We start from the raw sequence: 27,101 nt of genomic DNA, 5'->3' as shown, positions 1-27,101 counted from the left end.
TCTCAACAGTTACCATATACCTTGCAGTTACTGCTAGAAGATAAACAAGGAAAAACAAATATTATTTTCAAATAACCTCCGCGAAGTTTAAATTATTGTAAAAATAAATTGAAGGTTTTAAAGTTGGCAAGTAATATAATTTCAAGTTTCGGTTTCGTAGTGACACATTATGGTTTTTCGGTTTTTCTCTTTCTATTTTATTCCGCAACCGCATCCAGCCGTAAAAAAAACTAGCACTCGCTGAAGTTCGCGCCCGAGCTATGAATAAAATTTTTATGGCCATTTTAAATTCTAGCATTCCTTGCGTGTCGAGTGAGAAGGTGTAAGCTCCTTATCACTTGCATCAACGCAGATAAGGAATGGATAAGGCACCAGAACTCCGCAATAGAGATTTGTTGTGCTCATTGCTCAGATTTCTATGGCAGTTTGGAATTTACCAGGAAATATAGCATCGTCTAAGCCTCTCAATTCAGCAGCACGCAGGTAAGCTTCCTAATGCAATCACTAACCACAATCGCAATGTTTCGAAGAAATTAGCATCGTTTGCAATTAGATGTACGCGTTATTTGCTTTACGTAGTGAATACGGCTAGTACTCAATTATGGCTAAGGCGCTGGAAGGCCTGCATGTTTTGATGATATTTTTCCCGTTGAAATATCCCGTACGTTTTCGATTTGTGCGGTGCAGATTATGGGCGATGGTCCCGAGATGGCACCACAAACAACATCCAATGCTGCAGGCGGCGGTGACGACTTTCACAATTTAGAAGAAATTCAACACCTTCTTCAGCCACCTATTCCTTCTATTCAGGTAATGCCATGGACAGCAAAGCCTTCTTTTTCTTTTTTTTTTTATTATGGCATATATGATAAGGTTCTCATATGTCACCCTATTGGTATCGCATTGTGAATGTGTTGGGCGGTTGTGAGTTTCTGCACTAGCTGTTCGGTGCCCGTGCAGTCAGCGTAGTGCGAACGTGGTGCGAACATTTTTTCAAGCGATGCGATGTCTCCTAGTGTTCGTGTCGGAGTGACAATGGCGAGCTTTGAGCTTTTTGTTTTTTAATATTGTGCGTGTTTATTTCAAGGCATCACATTTGCCACCAGCATCCCTGGCTCATTCCTCATCAAGAAAGTCGAGCAAGAAGAAAACGCATAAGAAGAAGCGCCAAGGAAGTGTGACGCAATCTGTAGCGGACAGCAAATACAGCACGAATTCACCAAGGTAAAATGCATTATCGCGTATGAATTCAGTTCATTTTCTAACTCATTGTACACATGTTTATTAAAGTCCTTAAGGTCTGATCGGAAAACTTGCCCGACGTGTTGAACTTGAACTCCCATTCCTTCACGATCAACTAGCTAGTGCGCTTGGCAGCAGGAAGTGAGATCCCGTAAGCGTTCACCGATGCGCTATGAGGCGAATAAAGCGAGCCGCAAGGAAAATTTATTCTTTAGTTTTAATTCAAAAAAAAAAAAAAAAAGCCCACCAGGCAGTTCATATTCCAAACTTTAACAGTGCGGTGTTGGCCTACTATTATGACTTTCATCTTGCTATAACCTGAACATTTAATAATGTAAGAGAATAAAATAATGTCAGTAATTGTAAGTACACTGCTCTTCATGTTGTATATTTTACTGAGAAAACAGGATGCTTGTGCCGTCAGCATGGGTTTTCACCTTTCGGTTCAGCCTCGCACGTTGCTCTGTGCCCTTCTCTTTCATTTTCTCTCTCTCTCTCACCCCGCCCCCTTTTTCTTTCCCGCCTTCTCAGTGCAATTAATAATAGCATTTCTGTCACTGCTGTATAAATACCTTCCTAAAATCATAAGCAAGCCTTTATTTCATTGTCAGTTCAAAAGGCAGCTTGCAGAAATTATCTCAAGTATGCACAAGTTTAAATTTTGGAGATACTTCAACAGAGGCATTAACTTCAGTAACGACGATTGATGGTGTTTTTGTATACATGGGTACCAGAATCAACATCATCAACTTTATTCATCTGTTTGTGTGTTCAGTTTGTTTTGAGAGCTCACTTTGAATTGTCGACTACTGCAGTGGAGAGCACATATGAGGAGCTGCTACTTTCAAAAATATTTCTACCCTTGCTTGGACCCTCATTTTCTCTTGCCTTCTTATGGAAAATGTGATTATGGCATGTGGGTGGTCAGAAGGCTAGGGAAGGCAGAGATGGTGTGAATGGAAAGTGAGAAGCTATGAGGATGAGGCAGTGGAGCCAGCTGCCAAGAAAGAAGCTTGCCATAGGTACTACCTTAATGAAAGCAGATGCTAACAGCAGGGTGCGTTTTTTCGCACATTCAGTGCAGTCTAGCTTCAGTCCACTAGTCTGAGAATTTGTGTCCAACTTCAAAAGGCATTGGGTATTGCTAGGCGAATTTGCGCTTTAAATAGTCGCCACTGTGGAGCTGAAATCTTGCCCCGGGTAGAGAGGGCTTTATGCCTGGCTGCCATTATCGCATCATGTACACATTCCAAGGTTTAGTTCTGGGCAGCAAGAAATAACCGCTTCTAGTCTTTTGGAAACCGTGCTACAGGCTGCTTGTATCCAGGAATGAAAGCGTGAAATGCGTGCCCGGTCTTTTCGGGTTTGTAAGTGTGCATAACAAAAAGCTTGAAGAAAAAATAGAGATGATTGGAAATGGTGTTCAGCCTGTGTCTTTTCTACGTCTGCTGCGTAAGAACAAAGCTGCCAGCTTCAGTCTTTTTTATTTCACAGCGAAATTATGCCACAGGTGTCAGGATGCTTATTATGCGCTGGTCAGTTCTTATGCTCCAAATATGCACACGGTGCAATGTAGCTAGCTAGAACAAGATCATGGTACTCCGGTGACTTTGATTGGAAGTACCATTTCACATTGTGACCACCAAGGCATATTGAATTCGGACAAAACCTGTCTAACTAGCCAACGAATGCTATGCTGCGCTGATCGTTATAACCCTTTCGCTGTCACGAACGTACCGGTACGTTCTTATCGTGCGCTCAAAACTTTGCGCCTGAGTGCGAAGCTGGCACACTTGGACAGGCTGCGCCATCTGTAACGTCTTTCTACAAGTTCGTATTTTCGCCCCACGTTGTGTTGGTACGTATATACTGATGAGTATGAAACGACCGCGCCTACCCCCGCCACCTTCTTTTCTGGGGGGCGCGGTCACTCCATGCGAGCTACTCTACCGCGCTAAGCAATCATGCGGCGCACGCATTTCGCAGTGCGTGCGTGCAGTACCAGGTTTAAGGGTTGTTCTGCCATCTGCCGCAGGTTTGCAGATTTTTATTTTTATTCTGTTAACATATCTGCTACGACGCGTCTTGTTCAGGGGCTCGCGCCGTTGCCTCTCCAGAATAGGTCGACACATGACTCGATCGCTGCTTTCGCTCTCTCTTGCCGTGCCCTTGCTTGCGGCTAGCAACAGCAAAAGAGGTTGTTTTAGCCTCTTTCCACCTCCCTCCGTCATCTTGATTTCCCAACATGCCATTTCTCTCCGTTGTGCGGGCCACCGGATGTGCGCCCTCCGTGCGCACGGTTATTTTTGGATGGCTGTCCGCACGAGACCTTGGACTGCTGAATGGAGTGATGGCTCCTTTCATTATAACTACGAGCTGAGCTCAGAATCGAACTTTCAAGAAGTGTCGAGCAGTTTTTTCTTGTTTTATCCTCATTTATCTAATTTATAATCAGGCTGATGACAACGATGATGTTAATTAATAATACCTGCAGAACACTGAAATGTGCATATTCCGATGACTATATTATTTGTATAACAATCATAATAAAAAATAAATCGCTATGCTCGTTCCCTGATATACATATTCCCTGAAATCAAGCCAACACTTGGGGTGCGTCATGGCCAGAAACGCGCGACAGCGAAAGGGTTAATTGTTATAGTAGACGTAGGCCAAACGGCTTTCATCAAATGCTCCTCTCTATATGCTTTGTCATGGCACATTATTTTTTCATTAGTGTTCACAGCTTGATTCAGAGGGGAGGATGTTTTTTTACCTTTTGTAATAATGATCACTTTGCTAATGCGATGAAAATGAGATAGCTAAAAATGTTTTTTTCTTTAGTCTTAATTGAAACTCTATTTTATTGGCTTTCAGTGCTGATTTTAGTTCAAAAAGCGGGACATCTTGAAAGTTATGATCACATGAGTTATGGTCATACGAAGTGAAGTAGTTTGACTCTTTTGTTCATCCCTTGCACATGTGATCAATCTCGTAGAGGTGCAGCTTGTACTACGACCTTTACTGCTGAGTTATTTCTTTTATCAAATGAGATGTCAGAACAGCCCTTCTGCGTTGGTTCTAAGGGTGGAATGTGCCACCATATTGAAGCATTTTTGTTTTGTGTGTGTTGGTCGGACTACTGCATAGATGTCATTCCAAGATCCGTTTAAATAATGTATTGGGGCTCATGCTTAGCCCCCCCCCAAGCTCTGCGTGAGGCCTAGCACAGGCTCATTTCTGCAGTGGCACAAGAGCTAAATATTTCGCTGTGTGCAAGTAGATTGTGATCTACCTGGCGTGGTCTCACTGATAAGTACCTTAGCTGCCTATGCCAGTGGTGCTTTCTGCTTTTGTAGATGAATACACTCGTGCAAATGAGCTGTGTTTTGGCCATTTGTCAGGTCTGTTTTTGCTACTCTTCAGTTGCTAAAATGTGTGATTTAACTTCTTCCTAGTATTGTACAATGTGGCTGGGCATCCACAACTGAAGTCGTTTACAACTGTCAGAGACATTCATTAAACTTAGTCTCTAAGTGGCATAGTTAAGCTGCTTCTCATTCCATATGGTTTAAACAAACCGCCTTGTTTATGATGTTGAGGATGAAAAATTTACCTGGAACAATTAAATCACTACCAGGTGCAGCGCATGCCTGGAAAAAGCTCGGAGTTTGCTTTGTGCATTGTTGCGTGCCAAAGGTTAAACATTCTTGTCTGCTGTGGAAGCTCTCTGAGTATTCTGCTCGACTGCTGAGTTTACATTTTTTTTGTACCATGGGAAAAACGGGCATGTTTTAAAGGTTTATTTTAGTGTTTTTGATTGAAAACTAGGTGCATTAATTTAGTGCATAGTACATCGAAGTAGCGTGCGCTGAAGTAAGCAGGCTTGTGCCTGTAGGGATGGTGGTACCAAATCTTGGCCGCATAAGGCAGACAGATGGCAGATAGCAGCCATGGTACAGCAAACAGCCCTATTTACACCCTATATGGTAAAAGAAAATGTTAGTACAGTAATAGCAGGCAGAAAATAGTGCTTCTTGGTGGGCAGCAGTTGATGTTTCGGACTGCTTTCTCCTGGTAATCATTGCACCAACTAAAACCGCAGTATCTGACATCACCTTGATGCTCACTGTTACTGTTGCATTCAAAAAAATTTAGTGTGATGGCCATAACTTCATAGAACCAGGATGGTTGGCAAGATTGTTCTGATATCAGGGAGTTTTCTGTCTTGCACTAAAATTACCGCTTATCAGCAGAGGTGCAAATGACTTCTAAATTGAAAGTTGATCCTTCCGTTACATGACTGATAGTGTAACAAGTCGTTAAGTTCAAGTTCAAAATACCTATGGGTCACCAGTTGCTCATGCTCAATGGGCACGTTATGGAAAGTTTCAAGGTTTCAAGATTGTATTGTATGTACAGGGGCCATATTCTTTTATTTTCTAAAAAATAAATTACAAGTCGCCCATGTGTTTTGTAATGCTGTCGCGCGTTAAGGAACCCCAAGTGGTTGAAATTAACTTGGAGCTTTCTGCTATGGTGTCTGTAGTACCTTATGTGCAACTTTGGTGCATTCAATCCATATACTGCTGCCAGTAAAGGTACTTGCCCCATACACAACTTAACCATGGAGTAACAATGCCTTTGTTTTTGTTTTTCAGTTCGTCAACTGTCAACGATGAGATTTTTGTTCCTCTAACTGGTGAGTACTTTGTAATCGTCAGTATGCTTCTACTTGCATATTTATCATGTAAACAGTCCGTAATGCACATAACTGGGAGCAAGGCAAGTAGATTGGGTATGGCTCAGTGGCATGGTAAGCAGCACCTAGCTTCCTCAGAATGTTTTAGTTGTGCATTTTTCTTAAACGTGCGTGTTCCAACTAAGCATTATGACTCAAGTGGTTGTTGCAGGTATCCATTTATTTATTTTACAAGTACTGCCGACCTTATGCAAGGTCTTGGGCAGGAGTAGGGGGTCATGACCATACAGAATGTGTACATATGGCAAGCAAGTGCACATCAGATTAATACATGGTCACAAAGACAAAATTCCCATGTTTCTTTTTCAATGCTCAGCTGTGACCAGAAGGGAAAAAAAAAAAAAAATGTGTCATAGGTGGAACTGGTGGACATGGGGTACAAGAACAGGTTCACAGCAGATTACAATACACTTTGATTTTTACTCAGGAGTGCGTCTGTGAACGCATCAAGAGCGGAACTTTAACAGTTTGGGCATCCAGTGCATTCCAGTTGCGTGTTGTTCTGGGAAAAAAACGAGTTCTTGAACATGTTGGTTTTACGAGTGAAATCCTTGACCTTTTTGCTATGGAATGATAGAGTAGTATGCGCATTTGTGGGTTGAATGTATTGGTTTTTGTCTATTTGTGTTTTGCAATTGTGCAATAAGTAATAAAACTTTAGTCTTTCACGGTATCTGCATGATTCCAGTGTTGTTAGCAGCCTGCAAGAGACAGGTAGGGGACATGCGCCAACTATAGCAGTTGCAGATAAACCTTACGGATTTGTGCTGAACATTTTCTAGTTTCGCTATGTTTGTTTTTGTGAAGGGGTTCCATACAGTGGTTACGTATTCCGGTCTGATGTAAATTTTGTATGCTAGTAGTTTTATTTCAGGCGGGGACTTTCCGAGGGTTCTTATTAGATATCCCATTTGCTGCATTGCTTTATTTTTAATATAGTTTATATGCTGGTTCCAACTAAGGTTAGGTGTGATTATGATTCCCACATACTTAAAACTTGTCACCGTTGCTAGGTGATGGTTTCCGATTTGGTATTCAAAGGTTAGTGGATTTTTCTTTCAAGTTAGTCATTGCAACAGTTTTTTTAGTGTTAATGGTAATTTGCCATCTAAAACACCAGGTCTGTAACTTAGTGAGTGATGAGTTTAGGGTCTCCTGGTCATGAGAACTAGATATTTCGTGGTAGATTATGCAGCCATCTGCAAAAAGCTTTATTTTTGTTGGTATGTCTGCAGTGATATCATTAATGGAGAGCAAAAACAGGAGTGGCCCCAAAACTGAGCCCTGCGGGACACCCGACTCAACTGGTGAAAAATAGGAAAACACATCTTCGATGCTGACGGCCTGGTATCTATAAGAAATATATGCTTCAATTGAAGCGAGTAACTTGTCATTTTCAAGGATTGGTTTTAACTTAAGAAGTAGCTTCTTATGGGATACATGATCAAAGGCTTTTTCAAAGTTGAGAAAAATGATGTCAATTTGACCTTGTCTATCTAGAGCAGATACAAGGTCATGAACTTCGACCTTGCATCCTTGAGAAGGCCTACGACACCATGTGGAGGTTCGGTATCCTCCGCGACCTAGCGGATCTAGGTATCCGTGGCAGGATGCTGAGCTGCCTGAACGATTTCCTGAATAACCGCACATTCCAAGTCCGTTTAGGCACAGCATTCTCCACGACTTTCACACAGGAAAACGGCGTACCGCAGGGGTGCATTCTAAGCACAACTCTCTTTATAGTGAAAATGAACTCGTTAGCCACAGTAATCCCAAAGTCCATAATGTACTCCGTCTACGTAGATGACCTGCAAATAGCCTCTACTTCCTCCAGCATACCCACCTGTGAGAGACCAATTACAACTGACACTAAATAAACTAGCTACCTGGGCAGACAGCAATGGATTTAAGTTTTCTCCACAAAAAAAACAGTGGCCGTTGTGTTCTCATTTTACAGGTTTACAGACTGATCCCACGCTATACCTCAACCAGACCATACTACCAGTGAAACATGAACATAAATTTTTGGGTATCACATTTGACAAAAAACTTACATTTCTTCCCCACATAAACAACATGAAAAAGAAAGCTGCCCAATCACTTAGCGTCCTAAAGGTACTCTCACGGAAACGGTGGGGTTCTGACCGAGCATGCCTTTTGCAGATCTACCGCTTCGTGGTGCGCTCCAAGTTAGAATACGGATGCATAGTATATGGTTCAGCTAGGCCATCCTATTTAAAACGACTAGACCCTATACACAATCTTGGTTTACGGCTAGCATCTGGTGCATACAGAACGTCCCCAATAGCCAGCCTCTGTGTGGAAACAAATGAACCTGCCTTAAAAGATAGATGATCCGCACTAACATGTGCATACATCCTTAAACTTCGTTCTCAACCAAAACATCTCTGTTATTCAATAGCCACGAAATGCCCATCTAGGGCAATCTTCAACAGCAAGCCCCGATTGATTAAGTTGCTTCTCATGCGCTTCGAGCAAATGTGCCAGGATTGAGACATTAGCGAAATGCAAAGTATTGCCCCCAAGAAATAAACCACTCCACCGTGGTACCTCCCAACAGTTTCCGACCTCACACTAACACAGTTTCAGAAAACATGCACACCGTATGAGCATATATTACAAGAATACCTTGCATTAAAAGAAAAATATAAACATTACATTTGCTTTTTATACAGATGGCTCCAAAACTAAAGAATATGTTGGTAGTGCAGTAGTGCAAAATAAAACAGAAAATAATACAACTGCCTCAATGTGCATCAATTTTTACAGCCGAGTGCTATGCTATTTATGTTGCCGTGCAGAAAATATTATATGCGAACATCAAAAAACAGCATCATTTACACAGATTCATTAAGTGCCATCTCTGCAATAAACTACAAAAATGCTATTCAGCCACTGATAGGGAACATTATACACAACATAGTAAAGATCACTACACGAAAACAAACTATAAAATTCTGCTGGGTGCCCAGTCATGTTGGGATTAGTAGTAATGAACGAGCAGATATATGTGCGGCAAGTGCAAAAAATTTGCAAATAAAACAAATCAACATGCCACAGGGAGATTGCATAAAGTTAGTGCGCAAGAAATTACAAACTAAATGGCAGGCTGCGTGGGAAAGTGAAGCAGGGAACAAGCTTTGCTCCGTAAAGCCCATATTAAGAGAATGGCAATCCTGTCAACATCACAAACAATTTATTGAGGTAATTTTATGTCGTCTACGCATAGGTCATACACACATCACCCATAACTTCCTGCTAATGAAAAAAGACAAACCTGTATGTGAAATGTGTGGACATGAGCTAACAGTAAACCATATTTTAATCTCATGCTCACAACTCGAGGAGGATAGAAAAAAATATTTTACTGTATTTTACAAAGAACACATTCCATTTCATCCTGCATTGCTTTTAGACGAAGCACTCATTGATTTTTCACTTGTTTACAGATTTTTGAAGGAAGCCAATGTTTTAATCCAAATATGAGCAACATTACTATAGCCACCTGATCATCCAACCCTGCGTTTGGCCACGGCCGGTCTCGAGGGAGAGAGCGCGCGCTCTTTCTTACGGCCTTCTCTATCGCCGCGTGAACAATGGGAACTTTTCTCCCTGAGTCACGCTCTCCGCCGCCGCAAGGGGCGCGACCTGCTCACTGTTCGCTCCGCATCTGCTTCAGTGGCGGCGGGTGGCTTTTGCCTGGTTTCGCGCTGTCGCCCGCGGGTTTCGTGGTGAGTGCAGCCCCTAAATGAAAGATTACAGAAGGTAGATGCTGCAGCGGCATCCTGTCAGCGTGCTACACACGTGAATGGAGTCTTTATATTAAAAAACACTGTCGCTCCGCAAACGCTCGACAAGCATATGACATGTACTGCGGCATGGTATCTACTTTTGTTCATTTTAATCTGAATTTTTGCCCAAGCCTGTACAAGAAGATGAATAAAAAAAAGTGAATGAGCAGTGATCACATCGAAGCTTCTTCAAGGCAAACATAACAGCAACAATGGCAAAACTGTCTTTCAGCGCTAGATGAGAAACCATTGAGGTAACACCGACGATGAAAATAATTTTATAAAAATGTAATGTAAGTTGCACAATGCTTACATGACATAAAGTATTAGTAGTATAACGTCAGAGTTAACGCTTTTAAGTTTTGTTTTCAATTTTGCTATAATTTATAGACCAGCAAATGTTTTATGTTGTATTATAAGCATTATTTTAATTTTGCAAATAAACGTTGGTTTAATGAAATGTTTACATGATATCATGATTTCATGAAAAAACTGGAAATCTATTTCAAGCACTAATTCCTAGCAATATGTTTTTTCTTTTTCTAATATGTTTTTGAACTAATAGTTCCTTGTAACTATCTGTGCAGTAATGCCTGCCTTAGAGAGCAATCGCTGCCCCGTTATTTTGGTAGAATGCTTTGCTTATTACACATTCGCCATTGTTACTCAAGGGACACTCCTCAATAATAGATATAAAAGCTTTTCTCTGTGCTACTTATTCAGAGGTGACTATAAGAGTTGTATGTCGCGCTGTATTGCGCGCCTAGGCACCTAGTGTCGACACCGACGAAATTATTTCAGCTCTGCCGCAGTCAGTAACCGAGGAACTGAAAGAAGTGATGGTATCTCCTGTCATCCCATTACCCACTCTCACGTATTCTGGTTTAGCTTACGTCGCCGGATACATTGTGAAGTTAATCAGTGACTTCGAGTGTGACGCTTGTGCTATCCTTCTTGAAACCAGCGAAAGAAGCAGCCCCATGTACACTATTCTGCAAGGACAAGATTCTAGCGGACTGCATTATCCAAAACCAGAGTTTGTAGCTCTCTTGGACAAGGTTGTCTTTTTTTGAAAAAGCTGTCCTGCACCTACCGCACACAAATATCCTTGAAGTCCCTCAAATCTTAATCCAGCCAGCACTTGAGAACTCACCTTTGCTGAGTTACCCGGAAGGCATTGACAATAGCCAAGGTCCGCTTCTTTAATATGTGAGAAATTTCTCAGACTCCTTCTTGTCAATTATGCTAAGAAGGTGACAGACAGGAACGAAAGGCCAGCTCCTTATGTGCACAAACCGTCCAGAAAGATTTTGAGACTTTAATTTTCTAGCCGCATGTACCGTTTTGATGAAGGAGTGCAATGTGTTAACTTTGAAGGTCATTTTTTTTTATTGTTTGCTGCTCTTTTCAATTATGCATATCTGTTTATGCCCATTTCCTTGATTAAATGTTTTTTTTTTTATCACTGGTATTAAACTGACGACTACGTGTGCGTCAGTCGTGAGACTACGTATACATCTGCTGTCTTTCATCCTACTCTTTTCAATTATGCATATCTGTTTATACCCATTTCCTTGATTAAATGTTTTTTTTTTTATCACTGGTATTAAACTGACTAAGCCTGTCTACGTGTGCGTCAGTCGCGAGACTATACGTATACATCTGCTGTCTTTCAACCTACTGATTTGTTTTAAACGAAGCTAGAACAGCCCACATCACTAGACAACTGAAATTTTAACTGTATGCGTAAATTTTTGTTCCTTACTCTGAATCTGAGACGTGCTATGAATTTTCGTCAGTGCCTCTTTTGCTTAAACGAAAACTGCAGCGGTTGACAGAATACTTGGAATATCCACCGAACAGTTTGCCAAGCACTAGCGTCAGGTCGCGCTATACCTGCTTACAGCTTTCAGAGGCACACTGCATAAAATGGTACATATAGTTTTGTGAAAAATTTAGGCGCAATAAGTGTTGATGTAAGTGCACCCGAAACTTCATTCGACCGTGCGCGACAGCACTGACGAAAACCCGCGCGCACGCGCATTATTGACTATTTTATTGCTCATACACGATAAATCAGACGCTGATTACGGCTTCTTCCTATAAGCCATAAGGGGTGAAATATCAGGACCTGCCAGTTGCAACCGATGCGGGCGGAGCGAAGAGCGAGCACGCGTTTTCCTTGCGTGTGAACGGCTGTAGCGGAGGAGCAGCAATGGGGCTGTGGCGACCCCACCGAGGCGCGGCGGGCGGTGGAAACAGACCCCATTGGACAGGCCGTAAGAGAAGAAACGCTCTCTCCCTCGAGACCGGCCGTGGTTTGGCGCATGATAGCTGCAGTTGCTTATGCGCCATAAAACCCCATATAACATAACATGTTTCTAGCAGTTGTGTTACAATTGATAGTCCTTTGTGGAAACCGTGTTACGCATTATTAATAATCTGATTTTCTTCGACGAAAACTGATACGTGCTTGGATATGATGTGCTTAAACGTTTTAGCGCATGTGCAAAGCAGTGAAATGGGCCTATATGTCGTAAGAAGTAAGTTACTTCCTGTTTTCGACACGTGAATGATTTTACTCTATTTCCAGTCCTGTGGCAGCTGTGCATACTGTAGAGACATGTTAAAAACTGGGGCAAGGTATTTTGCACACCATTCGGCGTAGCGTACGAGAAAGGCGCTTGGTAATAAGTCGATTCCTGGTGATTTCTTAACGTCTAAGTTAAGCAGCAAAGATAAAATGCCTTCCTCACTTACATTCAAGTCTGCCATGGCCGGGATTTCCTCGCACATGACTTACAGCAAATTCTTTATTGCAAAAGCACTAATTGCACTAATATAGAAGGTCGGGGCCTAGTAAAATCTTCTAATGCTTGTGCCATTGTTCTGATTGGCTAAGCTTTTTTGTGAGGTTACAACCACATGGCTTTGCATAAATTCAAACGAAGTCTAGCGTAGCAGCTCCAACACGTGAGTCTCCCTGGCGGGTCTTTCAAGCTCGCCAGCCAAAAGAGCGAGTGATGGAGTCTGTGAGTGGCCACTGACTGACCATGGATGGCCTCTTGTCATTCACACTAAAAAAAATGACCGGAGGTGTTTCAAATTGGTAGAGTCAGAACCAAGATACTCAGGTTCAATGGCTGAGCATCTTAACCACTGAGCCACCACGGTGGGTGTTTTAGCTCATTATAACCAGGCTTAAGTAGGTTTAAACCTCCACCATTTGATGCGGCAGCTCTTAGGTGGTGCCTCAAGAGGGTTATACCCATGGCCTCCACGATCAAGTGCACCATTGCACCGGAGCTGATCGCGGAGGCCACATTTAAACCTCCTTCATTTGATTCGGCAGCTCTCACATGGCACCACATATATAGCTGAAACTGCAGTGCACCAGGTCCATATTCACAGAAAGATTGTGCAACTCCGCTGTCACACAATATTAGAATTCTAGCCAAAATTCTCTACATTTTTTTTTTATATCTTGTTTGATTTGCACGAAACTTATACTTACTGAAAATAATTTTTGTCACTGCTCTTGCAAAATTTCATGGTTATATATCTTAGACATTTTTTTTCTTACAATATATTTTTCTATGTTAATTCTTGTGCAAAGCCTGAAGAATTAACAAATTGTGGCAGAAGGCTGTTTCACCACTCATCGTGTTTCTACTGGCATGCTGCAGGTGAAGACATTAATAGATTTTTCTTCCGAGAGGGCATAGATGTTCTGTTTTGAATTGTTGCAGTATATTTGCCGTAGACTGATAAATTTTATGCCAGAAATTTCGTTACAGTCATCATCATCATCAGCCAGACTATACCCACTGCGGGGCGAAGGCCTCTCCAATGTTCCTCCGACTAACCGGGTCCTGCGCTAGCTGCATCCAACTCACCCGTGCAACTTTTTAACCTCATCCGCCCACTTAACTTTCTCCCACCCCCAGCTACACTTTCCTTGCCTTGGAATACAATTTGTTACCCTTAGCGACCATCGGTTACCTCTCTTCATACTACATGCCCTGCTCATGCCCATTTCTTCTTCTTGATTTCCTCTAGAATGTCATTAACACTAATTATTTCTCTGACCAACTCTGCATGCTTCCTATCTCTTAATGTTGCACCTGCCATTTTTTGTTCCATGGCCCTCTGGGTTGTCCTCAACTTAAGTAGAACCCTTTTTTGTTAGCCTTCACATTTCTGCCCCATGGGTGAGTGCAAGTAAGATATAACTGTTATAAACTTTTCTCTTGAGCAATACCAGTAAGATGCTAGTCATAATTTGCGAGTACTTGCCAAATGTGCTTTATCTTGATCTTATTCTCGTAGTTATTTTCCTTTCATGGTCCGGATCTGCGGTTGCTACCTGTCCTAAGTAGACATATTCGCCTACCGCTTCCAGTGCTTCACTGCTTAACGTAAACTGCTATTCTTTCCCGAGGCTGTTCAGCATTGCCTTAGTCCTCTGCATATAAATTTCTAAGCCTACTTTTCTATTTTTCCTGTCTAAGACTAGAACTTTAGAACTAATAAATTTTAAACAAAAAGAGTGTCTTGACCTGCAGTACTGTTCCAAGAATGCAGCAAAACAAATGGGGTCATAATATATTAATCATTCTTGAAGAAATAGGCTGCACAAATTGGTCATAAAATTGAAACAAGAGAATAACGGCAATTGTTCAACCATTTTCCCGATATGCTGAGCCAACGTTGATCATAAAACAATTTTTTTGGAGCACTTCCTGGTGGATTTCAGCTATAAAACTTTGGGATATCATAAATAATGAGGCGTACAAGCAGAAAAGGGTATTTTCAAAAAAAGTACTTCCCTGGGCATTGCAATTTTAAAGCCATGTCACCGCCTTAAGTTTTTAGATTTCATATCACGCTTTAGAAAAAATGAGCTCTTAATCAGACTTCTCTGTGGTAGGTTTAACATTAACAAAAGCTTTATGAACAATTTTTCAAGCGGGTATAACCTATGGTATCTTAATCTTGCATACTGGATACATATATATATCCTCATATGTAACTCTTGCCAAAAATATATTAATAATGATAGGCTTGTTTCTTGTTTAAGTTCGGGAATTTTTGACTTGCAGAGTTTGCCAAACAGTGACAGTGCTTAAGGTGGGGTGAGACGTGGTTTGATAAAAAACATTTTTGAGGTTTTGTCATTGCTTGATAAAGAATTTCTTCATCTTTCTGGAAATATACCACACTTTGATATTTGTGGTTTCAAAACATATATTTTTTTGCCCTTTTTCTTCGGCACATTGGCAGGAAAAGTGGGTGGATGTCGCCGTTTCCTATACTTGCAAAAAGTAAATGATCTGAAGTTTTTGATCAGAAACTCTGGTTACGGTTTGGAATTTACTCTTGTGAGTTAGTACATTTTGAAGCCAGTAGGGCTTCTTGTGTTGCTCTTCTGTTTTGAAGCAAATGTTCAAGATGCCTTCAATAGAGGACCCAGAATGTCAGTGGGGCACTAAACCAATTAATTTGGATGAGGTGTCCTCAAACCACATTTGTCAGTCTTAAAATAGGTGAGACAGCTGTCGATGATGCAATTGCATGCTTTAGTGATGGAAATGTAGCACGAGTAAGGGTGCTAAACATTTCAGAGCCATCTCAGGACCTGTGTGTGTCAACACTAACATCTATAGATAGACGGCGGGTCCAAAAAAGTGATTTCAAGCTGAGATTTGATGACAGGAAAGAAAGATTGAATAGACAAAGAGAAAGGGTATAGCAGTGCTGCCACTTAAAAGACTATAGCCCAGGGAATTTGGAGGAATAAAATTGTTTTCAAATGCTTCAAAATACTTTATCAACGTTTTTCTCAAAACATTTTTTGAGGTTTGTGTACCTTTTTCTTGGGAGCTATAAGGTATAAGCAAACAATAATTCTCGTATGTGCTAATTAGTGGTATTTGCATAACTATAACTAGAATCGATAACTTAGGTGCATTTCTTTTTTTTTTTTTTTTTTTTTTAGTTTAAAAAGACCAGTCAGAGTGGCAATTTTCATGCATCGACAAAAGTAAAACACATAACAAATCTAGTCTTTGCTGTACACGCACAATTTTAGTTCCGCTGCTGTGAAGCGTTTGTTGCTACCTTTGTACAAAATTGCAATGCTCTGTGGATAGTAGATCTTAAGGAAAAGGTACATAATGTAGAAAAATAAAAAAATAAAAATGCTTCTAAATATTTAAAAATAATTTTAACTCTAATGCAAGCTGCGTCTATATTTAAAATTCCTTGCAAATCTTATGTCAGCTTTTATTACTACTGCTGTAAAGCCAAATTTTGAAGCTAATTTCAAAGTGTCACCCCATCTTAAATTGTTACTGTGCAAGTATCGCGTAGAGGCAGCCTCTTTAAAGGCAACATTGGCTGAGCAGACTTTGTCCATTTTATTTAGATTTGCAGAACCCTATAAAAATTACAGCCAATATCCTGCATGCACACTGCAGGCAGCTAAAAGTGAACCATTCCTTTATAGTTTCCTAAGCTATTCTTTAAGAAACTGCTCCTATAGGAGGTATTCACGTGACGCTGTCCGCAAGGGGCACTAGCAGCCGGCGCGGCATTCGCTATATGTGTGGTCATGTTCATGTGTGCCTCAACCAGCCGCAGTATTCATCTTGTTGCGATCCGTGGGGTGCGCCTTTCGCATCTTGTTGGAATTTCTGTGTGCGCTAGCGAAAACCGTGCGTGAGTGGATACACCCGTGGACTGCGTGGAACAAGAAAAACGACGGTCCAGATAAAATGTTCGACTTCCTGAAAACATGCATCGGCTCGCATGACTGCGGTAACTTCATAGCATGCGACGTACTACAAGACCACTGCTTTGCGTTGAATTCACTGACGTCTGGGCTTACCTTATGAAGTGCGGTTTAAGTTTTGCGAGAGGTGAAGCAGTGAAAACATACAAATTCATGAAGCGTAATTTTTTGGCAAGCGGACGAGGCCAAGAGCCGCACGTACCTGAGGGTATCGATGGCTTATCTGCCGTTTTTAGAAGCGAGTAAATTGCGATGTGCCTGTTTTCTTAGCTAGTGCAAACTCACCTCTGTTGACTTGCAAGTGGCGTATTACAACTGTACCAAGGGTTATCATTGCACATCTCGTTGTTGCGAACCTAGGTTCCAGGTTATGTGCATTTCAAACAGAGCTAGCTGCCGATACTACATTAGCAAAACATTCTCGCTGGGTGTGTCGTTTATGCTACGAGGGTGTGACAGTATTTGCTCGACTGTCTGTCACCCAAATTGAGCAATTAAGACGCTTCGCTTTACTGCTGGAACGGCGCCTGTGAAAGCTTTGGCAGTTTGCTGACCGCCGCCACTAGAAATGTGCATTTCACAGCCACACTAGTTTTGAAATTTGGACAATTAATAGTGCGTTGTCTCTTCAAGACGTGTTCTGCTTCAGTGGCGTGCTAACTGGTAACGGATTTGATGAGCTGCAAGTTGTGTTTCATGCAATGCGCAGCTGGCCACTTTCGCTGTCGAGCGGTTGCACGGACAAATGCCTGTGGTTGCAACACCGAACACGCAGGAATATACCGCTGCAGACTCCCTGTGCATAAAAGGCTTCGCAACGAAAAGTGAATATGGAAGCATTTAACAACTTGATAAAACTTTATGGATCACTTCCAATATGCGGCGGGCCCCTAACAGCGAACTTGATACTGAGCGAGTTGATGCGTGCCGATTCCACCAATGACCATTGACTTGGCGGACAAGGCATGACAGTGCTCACGCCGTCTGATAGTACGGCCTCAGTGACGACCTCCTATAGGCCCTTAGTAGCCGAGAAAAAAGAGCATGAAAAGTTTGTAAAGCAGAGGGAAAAAGCAAGGAGAAATTACATGCTGAAGATACAAAGTGTCTGTTGTTTTAATGCAACAATGTTAAAGCCCCTGTTGTGCAGAAAATCCAGTGTTGACAGCGCTGTCACCATTGTGAGTGAAAATCGTGAGCATGGCCAGGTACTAAGTAGTCGATGGGTTGTGCAACGTCATGAAACTACATGACATTACATGAGGCTGCCAACCACGGCTTCTTCTTTTTGATGGGAGGATGAGATGAGAATCAAACCTTCCAGGGAGGACTCTTGGGCGGGGAGTGAGACTCTACTCCTAAGCCACGCAGGCATGTCCATTTAGTTTGGTTAAAGTGGGGCTTTACAGTTGCATATGTCTTCACATAATTGCATAGTTTACAACTGCAAGCTACTGAATATATACGAGATAGTGGCATAGAATTATAGGTCAAGGGTTAAGCAAGTAGCAGAGCCCCCTAGTTATTTGGCAAGTGAGTCTTTTTAACAGATTTTTGGAAGAGCCTTCAAAAAGCACCCATGCCTGGTCACTACTATTGCCATCTCTTGGCAGTTCATAGAAGCTGGCTTCATCAGTGGTTCACTTGTGCCTCATGCTGCACCCAAGAAAAATTGAGGATAGGCCACTGGTGGTGCATGATACACAAGGATTATAGCTGCTCAAACTTCTGTCATAGTGTGGACCTGTTAAGCCATTCTTGTTTTCTGGCAACAGGTATATGAATGCACCAAGCACGTTGATTCAAGCTACTGAAATTGTGCTGCTCATAAAGTCAGCAATATTTTAATGATGCTTTGAGTTTGTGCAAAATCAAATTTATTATGTTTATGAACATGTCAGATTTCTCGGTGAAACAATGTTTACAGCAACGCCCAATTTTCATTTTTAGATAGCAAGAGTTCAGCCACAATGGAGCTCACCATCTTGGAGGCATCACCCATAGATTCCGCTGATATACCAACTGTTCTCGTCCAGCCACCATCGACGACACCATCATTAACTGCTTGCAAGGATGAGCAGATTCTGGAAGCTGTAGGTACCAATGCCGTTGAATTGGCAGGTGGATTTGCACGACTCAAAAATGCATGCGGTCGGAAGCAGCAGGTGTACAAATTTTGTCTGTTACACTATAGCCCAATGTCAACGAAATTTTCCTTTGTGTTGCTGCCATTATTTTTGCCATCAGGCAACTTGCTCAAATGCTCTATATTTTCTGTTTCACACGCAGTGGCTAGGCTTCAAAGGATAAAGGAGTGGGGGAGATGGATACAAACATAAAAACAAACAAAACAAATGCAAGGAAATGTGCTTAAGGACATATTGCAGTGTGAAAGGCATGCGCTTAGTCCATCTGGAAAGAGCAAAAAAATTTAGGTATTTAACGTAATGTGTGAAAATGTTGCAAAAAGGCACCTAACAATTATTACAAGTAGCTGGAAAGTTGTGCTGACATTCAACAACAAAAAAAGTTGGAGTAGGCTGACAACTAGCAGCTAACGACTAGTAGCGGCAAGGTGCACGTCCAGGAACTGGTGGTCAAGGCATGCAAATTCTTTTCGAAACAAGGTGATGGACAGCTCACTGATATGAAGTTTATTCTTCCTTTTAGATAGTGGAAGTTTCCCAGATACCACTTACCGTATTTACTCGCATAATGATCGCACTCGCGTAATGATCGCACCCCTGAATTTTGAGGTCAAAATTCCATTTTTTAAATTCCCCACGTAATGATCCCACCCCGAACATGGAGCCGCCTGGTGGTTGATCTGCAGTCATCCCGCAGCGAATGCATTCCGACGAGTTCCCAACCTAGTCTAGTAACGTTAGAGTTCCCATGATTCCATGCTTTGCAGTGTTCGCCATTTTGCAATTCGGCAGCGTCGTAGCGTGCTTTGTGTTTTTGTGCGAGTTTACGCCATTTCACCATGGGGCGGTATGCCAGTTACACCGCCGCGTTCAAGCTCAAGGCTGTCGACTATGCACTGGAGCATGGCAACCGCGCTGCTGGTAGGCATTTCGGCGTGGACGAAATGAGGATACGCTATTGGAAGAAGCAGCGCGAGAAGCTGATGGCTACGAACAAGACACGGCGGGCTTTCCGTGGACCCAAAACGGGCAAGTTCCCTCGTGTTGAGGAGGCGGTCCTAGAATACGTGAGGGACCTGCGCAAGGATGGTTGTGCAGTGTCATTAGAAATGATACAGACGCAGGCGCGCACAACTGCCAGGAAGCTGGGAATCGCCGCAAAGGATTTCCGCGCTAGCTCCGGTTGGACGACTCGCTTTATGTGACGGAATGGACTTTCCCTGAGGCGGCGGACGTCGTTGTGCCAGCGGCTCCCAGCCCCCGACGAGGTAGTGGCTAAGAGTTTTAAGAAGACAGGCATATCTAACGCTTTGGATGGAACGGAAGATGACTTCCTGTGGGATAGTGAAGATGCTCCCAGCGACGACACTGCCGTTTCCGATGAGTCGTGCAGCAGTGAAAGCGAGGATGGTGAGGATTCAGACTTTGATTAGAGTACTGACGAAAAAAAATAAATGGGCATTGTGCACTCCATGTGATGCTTAATGTGCGTGTTTATTGCGAAGGTAAGCCTTACTCAGCTTTTATTTTTGGTTGTAATCGAGATATATGTTCTAAGACGTCTGACCTGCAACTTGTTTGCGTTTTCGGTGCTCAAAAATTTTTTGTAGAAAATTTACCCCGCGTAATGATCGCACCCGAAATTTGCGTCAGTATTTTTTTAAAAAAGTGCGATCATTATGCGAGTAAATACGGTGCATGTTGGTTGCAATATTTCTTTTATTTATTTTTACATACATACAGAAGAAGGTGTTAACCACCACAGTGCATGTCAAGGTTATTACCTTTCTTCCCTTTCAGTATATTGACATGTTTGTACATCCCGTCATTGACCTTTCTGTCTGTACTACATTTACAGAGCTGTCATAGGCCCTTCAAATTCTTGAATGGTCTAGGTTAAATGTGTTTCATGGAATGCCTAAGAATTTTGATGCACCTCTTAAATTTCCTGAAATTTTGGTTGATCTGGTTTATCTCCTACAAGCAAGGCTGCATACGACAATGAGCAGTTGAAGACAGGGAGAGGAAGGTTAAAGCCTGAAGTGGCCTTGTGACATTTGGCCAGACTAAGGTCATGAGTGGGCTTGTTTATTCTCCTTCTAGAGGGCCATAAATCCTTCAAACATATGGCTCTCCCCGCTTTCCTATTTTTACTGAATGCTTTTGCTGTTTTCCTAGGCTGTCTTCCTCTTTTATGCACTTTTGTATTTAAATTATCTTGAAGGAGAACCCTTCTAGAGCACATTGTTTCCTTGAGAATATTTCAGGCAGTAGAGGTGGTTGACTTCCTGATCCTCTGTCCGACTTTCCACTGCTCCCTCTGAGGAGCTGTCCCATGTTATGCACCAGTGATGAAGTTAGAATGCAGTCAACCTTGCTGGACCTTTTTGTTTTTGTGATGTTGCGTGGAAGTTAGGGCATCATTCCAAATGGAGAACACAAGTTTCATCCTGCTTCATTTGAACACATCAAATATGGTGGGTGGGTGAGAGTGGACTTGAATGACCTGCATAGAGCAAAGTGCATATTGTGCCCGAGGGCGATTCATGTGATAACAGCAGAAGAACCAGCACTGAAAAGTTGCCTGAAAAGGTCTAAGCACATTTCTGGGTTAGTGGTATGCAAAAAGGAGCAATGCTGTTGGAAATTTCATGCATATGGCCTAGCATCATGGAATGCATGCATGCAGTCGGGAGGATGCAGTAAAAAGGCAGCAGGCATGTCGTAATGGGAAGGCACTGGAGTTGTAACTTGTGAATGTGTCCAAGAAAAGGCACAACTGCAAAGATTGCTCAGATTCCTTTGGTAATAGACAGCTAGCTTTTCCGACGATGCTGAGATCAAGAATGGCACAACTGTTCTTGTCAAGGCTTAATATTTCAACCAAAAACAGACTGTCATGGTGTGTAAAATTGTAGCTAAGCAAAATCATAGGATTCCCTGTCTGTGTTGTACATTTCTTACTCTTCTTGATTATTGCTCCTTTGTTATTTCTAGAGCCTTATAAGAGCTTGTGCACCCGCAGTGGACTACAAGCTTTTCAGTTTGGTGGCTACTATACAGTAGAACCTCTTTGATATGTTCCCAGTTCATACAATTTGCCATTTCATATGTTCAAAATCGCAAGCAGTAAAACACCTATAGAGTTACACAATTTTTCTGTCGGTTAATATGTTCCCGGAAAATACTATTTCCCGGTTACTATGTTTGAAATTTCGACAAACTATGGCCGTATAATACGTTTTGCGATCAACCGGACATAACCTAACAAGCGTTCGCGACGTGAAAAACTGATCAGCGGCGCTCCGCCACAGTTGCTTTCCCGCAGTGCACAGGTGTAGCGGGGCAAAGCATCAAAGAACGCCAACATACGAGGCGCCCGTTCCCGCAAACGTGACTTCAGGAGGTGAAATGCGATGGCTCCTTTTGCAGTGCCTTAGGGGATAGGGATGAATCATTTGATAACTTCAATGAAAGCTTGTCAATTCGAACCACGATAATTCGAACCACACTACTTGGTCTGGTCAAGCTCCATAGAGGTCTGTGTACAAAAAAGATCTTTAAAGGTATACTGAATAAAAAAAAAAAAAATTGCCGCCGAGATTTCTAGCGCAGATAGTAGCTATTGCATTGAGAGTGACCAAAACAACACACTTTATGAAAAGAAATGAGCAGAAAGTATTTTAATGAATATTTCTCAAATCACCACACTTAGCGGCCTCCTGTGAAAGCTCTGACAAAACCGGATATCACATCACTTTTACCTGCCTCCCTCATGCCCCCATCGCGAGCGATCGCGCTCGCTGATTTTTCCCTTCCTCCATGGCACTCAGGATTCACAAAGCACGTGGACGGACATGTTTTTTTTTTTAAATAAAATTCAGCATGTCCTAAAACTAAAGTGTACTAGAACTTTTTGAGTGGCGCGACCGACTGCTGCGGAGAGGGCCCGCGCGTGTGGAAAGTTGGCAGTGGCGCTGCAGTCGGCACGCGGAGAAATTTGACTCATGCTCGCGCGGCATGAAATGAATTGTTGCCTCTCGGTGAGAACAACTGGTCTGTGACCACACCCAGTAAAAAGTCCAAAGGAATGAATAGTGGCGTGTGAAAGGCTTACAAATTTGTACACCCCCCCCCCCCCCCCCCAACGTGCGCACGCACACACACACATGCTTACAACCGCGACCGCGTTAGTATAAGCACACTCTGGTACGAAACACCAGTTCCTGTGCCAGCGGTCATGACGAGTAATTATATAAACACAAGTAACGTGCAATGATTGCTGTTTTGCTGTGCAACCCGAGCCGTGATCGCCTGCGTATGCTTTCGTTCGCGTCGTTTAGCGCAGCTTATTTGTAAAAGCGAGAAAGTTACAGTTACCGTATATTGCCATGTATAAGTCAACATTTTTTTTAAAATGTCCTTCCAACAGCTGGGGGGTCAACATATACGCGGAGTCTTAAAGTCTGCTTATATGCAGGGTCAAAAGTAATTTAGATCGAGTCGCAGATAATATCACACCCCGTGCACTCGCAATTCCGTAAAAGTTGTCAGACACAATGCGAAAGTGGATCTACTTAAAAAAAAACGAATTTATTTGAGATATGCACCAAAGGTTTGTTTTAATATGATAGCAACTTGTCATCGACAAACCCTGGGCGTTCCACGAAAAAACGGCCAAAGCCGGGCAGGCTGGCAATGCTTGATACAAATGGGACAGCTACAAATCCAATCCAAAATGACCACACATGACCAGTCACATGAGCCGAGAAGCATTTTCGTGTGTTGTGCAACGTTGTGTGCCTTTCGCCTTTTCTTCTCGTCGCACTGCCTGGATTCTAGCCTACGTGACAGCTAACAGCGGGGTATGTGGTTTGTGTCACTCGACGGATGCCTTGCAAGATGCCGCCGCAACCTCGGCAACAGTACAGCGCTGCTTTCAAGCGGCAAGTCTTCCTCTACGCCGAGTTGGAAAACAACGTCGAAGCAGGGCGGAAGTTCAACGTTTCAGAAAAGTGTGTGAGAGGCTAAAACAAAAAAGTAAGCTTTTTGCGTGTGCTGCTACACGGCGTTCCTTTCGTGGGCTGAAGTCCAGACAATACCCTGCCGTTGAGGAGGCGGTTTGAGATTGGGTTCACGACCAGAGAAGCAAAAGCCTGAGTGTTTGCTACAATGACATTGAAACAAAGGCACGCGCTGTCGCGGAGGAGATGTGCATCCCGCGTACCGAGTTTAAAGTGTCGAAGAAGTGGGTGACGAATTTCATGAAGAGGAACGGCCTAAGCATAAGGCGACGAACGACCGTATGCCAACGGTCGCCTGAAGCCTACGAAGACAAAGTGAGCGTCTTTCTGCGCTACGTGAATGACCTGAGGGCAACACATTCATTCCTGCTTGGTCAAATAGGCAACGGTGACCAGACTCCAGTCTGGTTTGATATGCCTACAATAGGACTGTGTCCACAAAAGGGGAGTGCCAGGTCCACCTGCTGACAACGGTCAACACGCACAACCATTTCACGGTCATGTTATGCTGTACGGCAGATAAGTACAAGTTACCGCCATTCCTTCTGTTCAAGAGGAAAACGTTCCCGACGAAGGAAAGGTTCCCGCCAAAAGTCATCGTGCGGGTGAATGAGAAGGGATTTTTTAATGATGAAATGGTCCTCGAATGGTTTCGTCTCGTGTGGTGCAGGCGTCCGGGGGCACTGCTGAAGCACCGCAGCATGCTCAGTCTTGACTCTTTCCGCGGCCACTTAATCGGCCGTGTGAAAAAAGCAGTAGTGGTGCGGGATGCAACCTGGTCATCACTCCGGGCGGATTGACACCTATTCTTCAGCCACTGGACGTGGTGCTAAACAAGCTATTCAAAGACCGCATCGATGCGTTCTACGAGTGGTTCCAGCAAGAAAATCCAAAGACACCAACAGGATGGCTGAAGCGAGCTTCTTTGGGCGAAGTGGCGCAGTGGGTCAGCGATGCCTGGTATGAACTACCAACAGACATGGTCTCTGCGACGTTCTCCACGTGCGGCATCTCGGCACCGCTTCCGACGACCAGCGGCAGCAGTGGCTTATAAGATGATGATTGCAACTGTGTCCTCACAAGCGACGACAGATGTCTCGTGAATGAATAAATGTTTCTTTATGACTCTGCCTTCTGAAAATGTTTTTGGGCGAGCTAGGACCGCAAGGTGCTGTGTCGACCTAAATTTGGAATCAACTTTTTTTTGCCCTAAGGGGTCGCGAGTTGGGGGGTCGACTTGTAATCGGCAGTATACGTTTCCTAAGAGCATATCTCCTATAAGGAGTGCTCCTCCAATTCACATATTCAATAATCATTTCATATAGACGAGGTGCGGTGCCTATAGTTCAGGCGAACTTGGAGCGCTGCTACCCAGTCCTAAAGCAGCAATGCCCCTTTTGTTCTAAAACTCTCAAGAAAACAATACAAAAACTAAATTAAATGTGAGAGAAACCCTGCACCGAACCAGAGGTTATCGCAGGCAAACAAATTGGAAATAAAATACAAGAATTAAGGCAAACACCCAAGAGAAAATTTAAAAAGCTAATAAGAAGAAAAAAAGCAATGCCACCAAACGCAAATGGAGAGGAAGCAACGCAACACATTTTATTTACAAATACTGTGCGCCCAGACTCTTCCCCAGCATAGTCTTGAAGCGCAGGTTTTCTATAATCGGCTGAACTTTAAATGCTGCTGTGCATTTCTGCGTGCATAGTCAGGAGACTTGTTGACGCCTTTCAAAAAAATGCATTTTTGTTACTGTATAAAATCCAGTTAGATTTAAAGAAAGCTCCTTGAAAGATCGCAACACATTTTATTTACAAATACTGTGCGCCCAGACTCTTCCCCAGCATAGTCTTGAAGCGCAGGTTTTCTATAATCGGCTGAACTTTAAATGCTGCTGTGCATTTCTGCGTGCATAGTCAGGAGACTTGTTGACGCCTTTCAAAAAAATGCATTTTTGTTACTGTATAAAATCCAGTTAGATTTAAAGAAAGCTCCTTGAAAGATCGCATCCAGTGCGAAAAGTTGAGGAATTCGTGCGGTGCCCAAGACTTGGATGGAAGCGCTAAGTTTCGAAGGTCGGCAAGGCCAATGCAGTGATCAGTCTACTTTCAACTGTCATCGCAATCAACTTCGCCTGGGGAAGTAAGGGAAAGTCGTCTGAGCGACGGCGCTAATTATTCTACTTTCCTGCAGCCACCATTTGCCGCCGTTTCCTTTCCGGCCTCGGTGTCAGCGTTTTCACACTCAAATACGACTGCAAGTTTGGCAAGATAGTCTGCACCGCAACGGGAGAAAGCGTTGGCGAGCCTCTAGATATTCGAACTTTAGCCCCGTTCACGATGTGCACATAATCCCTTAATACAAAACGAGGCTCAGAACGCAGCTCTCATACTGTGCAGTCTGCATCCAATAAGGCATTGGATGCAGACAGCGCAGTTTGTCAAGCCTGCGAAGGTGTCTCTGCCAAAGCAGTTGCCATTCTTCATCTGCGGGGGCTTTGAAAAGGGAGAATTTTTACGATCCTGTTTAGTCCGCGCGTAACCAGTCTTGCATTCTGGCGCGTAGCAGTGATTCAGCCGTCGCTTCGGAGGCATCGCACGCAGAGGGCAGGTCAGAAGAAATTTTTCGTGCCAACCAGATTAGGCATCAATCACAAGGAAAGAAAACTACGCACCAACCATGAAAACCACGCGGTGCAAACGGGTCGAGGCGAGGTGCAGCTGGCGGAGTGGGAGCGGGCGCTTGTCAAGTGCGGGCGACGACAGCGCCGCCGCAACTTTCTACCCGACCGAGCACCGCGGCCAACAATAGAACCGGTCTCCGCTCGTTCCACTCAAAAGTTCTAGTACACTCTACTAAAACTGCTGCTCGGGTTCCTACGGGACAGCGGGCACAGCGCGCAGCTTTAAACCACTCTGCACACAAGTCCTCCTTCCCTCCCAGCGCGCACACAATATGTGGTGTCCAATCTGAATGAGCCGCAAAGCACGCTGGGTAATTCCGACTTCAGAGTCTTTCTGTGAGACGCGCGTCTGCTGCGCTGTGCTTAGAACTCTGCATCGACAAGCTTAAATTAGACTGCACATGTTTTACATGCGCGAATGAAGTCGTAGAAAAGGTCATAATGGTCTGCACACATGTTAGGGCCCCATTTAATGTTTAGTATTTGAAGAAAACGCGTAAAAAATTGTTGCAAGTGCTATCATTACAATGTGTGTCGTCTGTTTGCACTCAAGTTTAGCAAAATACATCATTCATTCGGCCAAAGTTCGTTTTTCATTGATGTTATCATGCAGTCGCTGCATATATTGTGAG

General features: G+C 43.1%; 1 protein-coding gene across 2 annotated transcripts in view; it reads left to right on the top strand.

Moving 5' to 3' along the window:
• Positions 1-304: 304 nt before the first annotated feature.
• The window catches only part of LOC146202782 (uncharacterized), a 44,720-nt gene continuing 17,923 nt past the window's right edge, over positions 305-27,101 (top strand). Inside the window, exons 1-5 of one of the 2 annotated variants that reach the window (XM_084588333.1) lie at positions 305-483; positions 688-810; positions 1,088-1,224; positions 5,904-5,944; positions 18,560-18,702. In XM_084588333.1, coding sequence (XP_084444459.1) covers positions 691-810; positions 1,088-1,224; positions 5,904-5,944; positions 18,560-18,702 — 441 coding nt within the window. In that variant the 5' untranslated portion in view covers positions 305-483; positions 688-690. The remainder of the gene's footprint in view (positions 484-687; positions 811-1,087; positions 1,225-5,903; positions 5,945-18,559; positions 18,703-27,101) is intronic. The other variant, XM_084588332.1, reaches the window with a different exon arrangement.

Source organism: Amblyomma maculatum, chromosome 1, assembly GCF_055883805.1.
Source record: "Amblyomma maculatum isolate TAMU_Amacu chromosome 1, ASM5588380v1, whole genome shotgun sequence".
Lineage (NCBI taxonomy): Eukaryota > Metazoa > Arthropoda > Arachnida > Ixodida > Ixodidae > Amblyomma > Amblyomma maculatum.
This window is presented reverse-complemented; position numbering and strand designations above follow the sequence as displayed.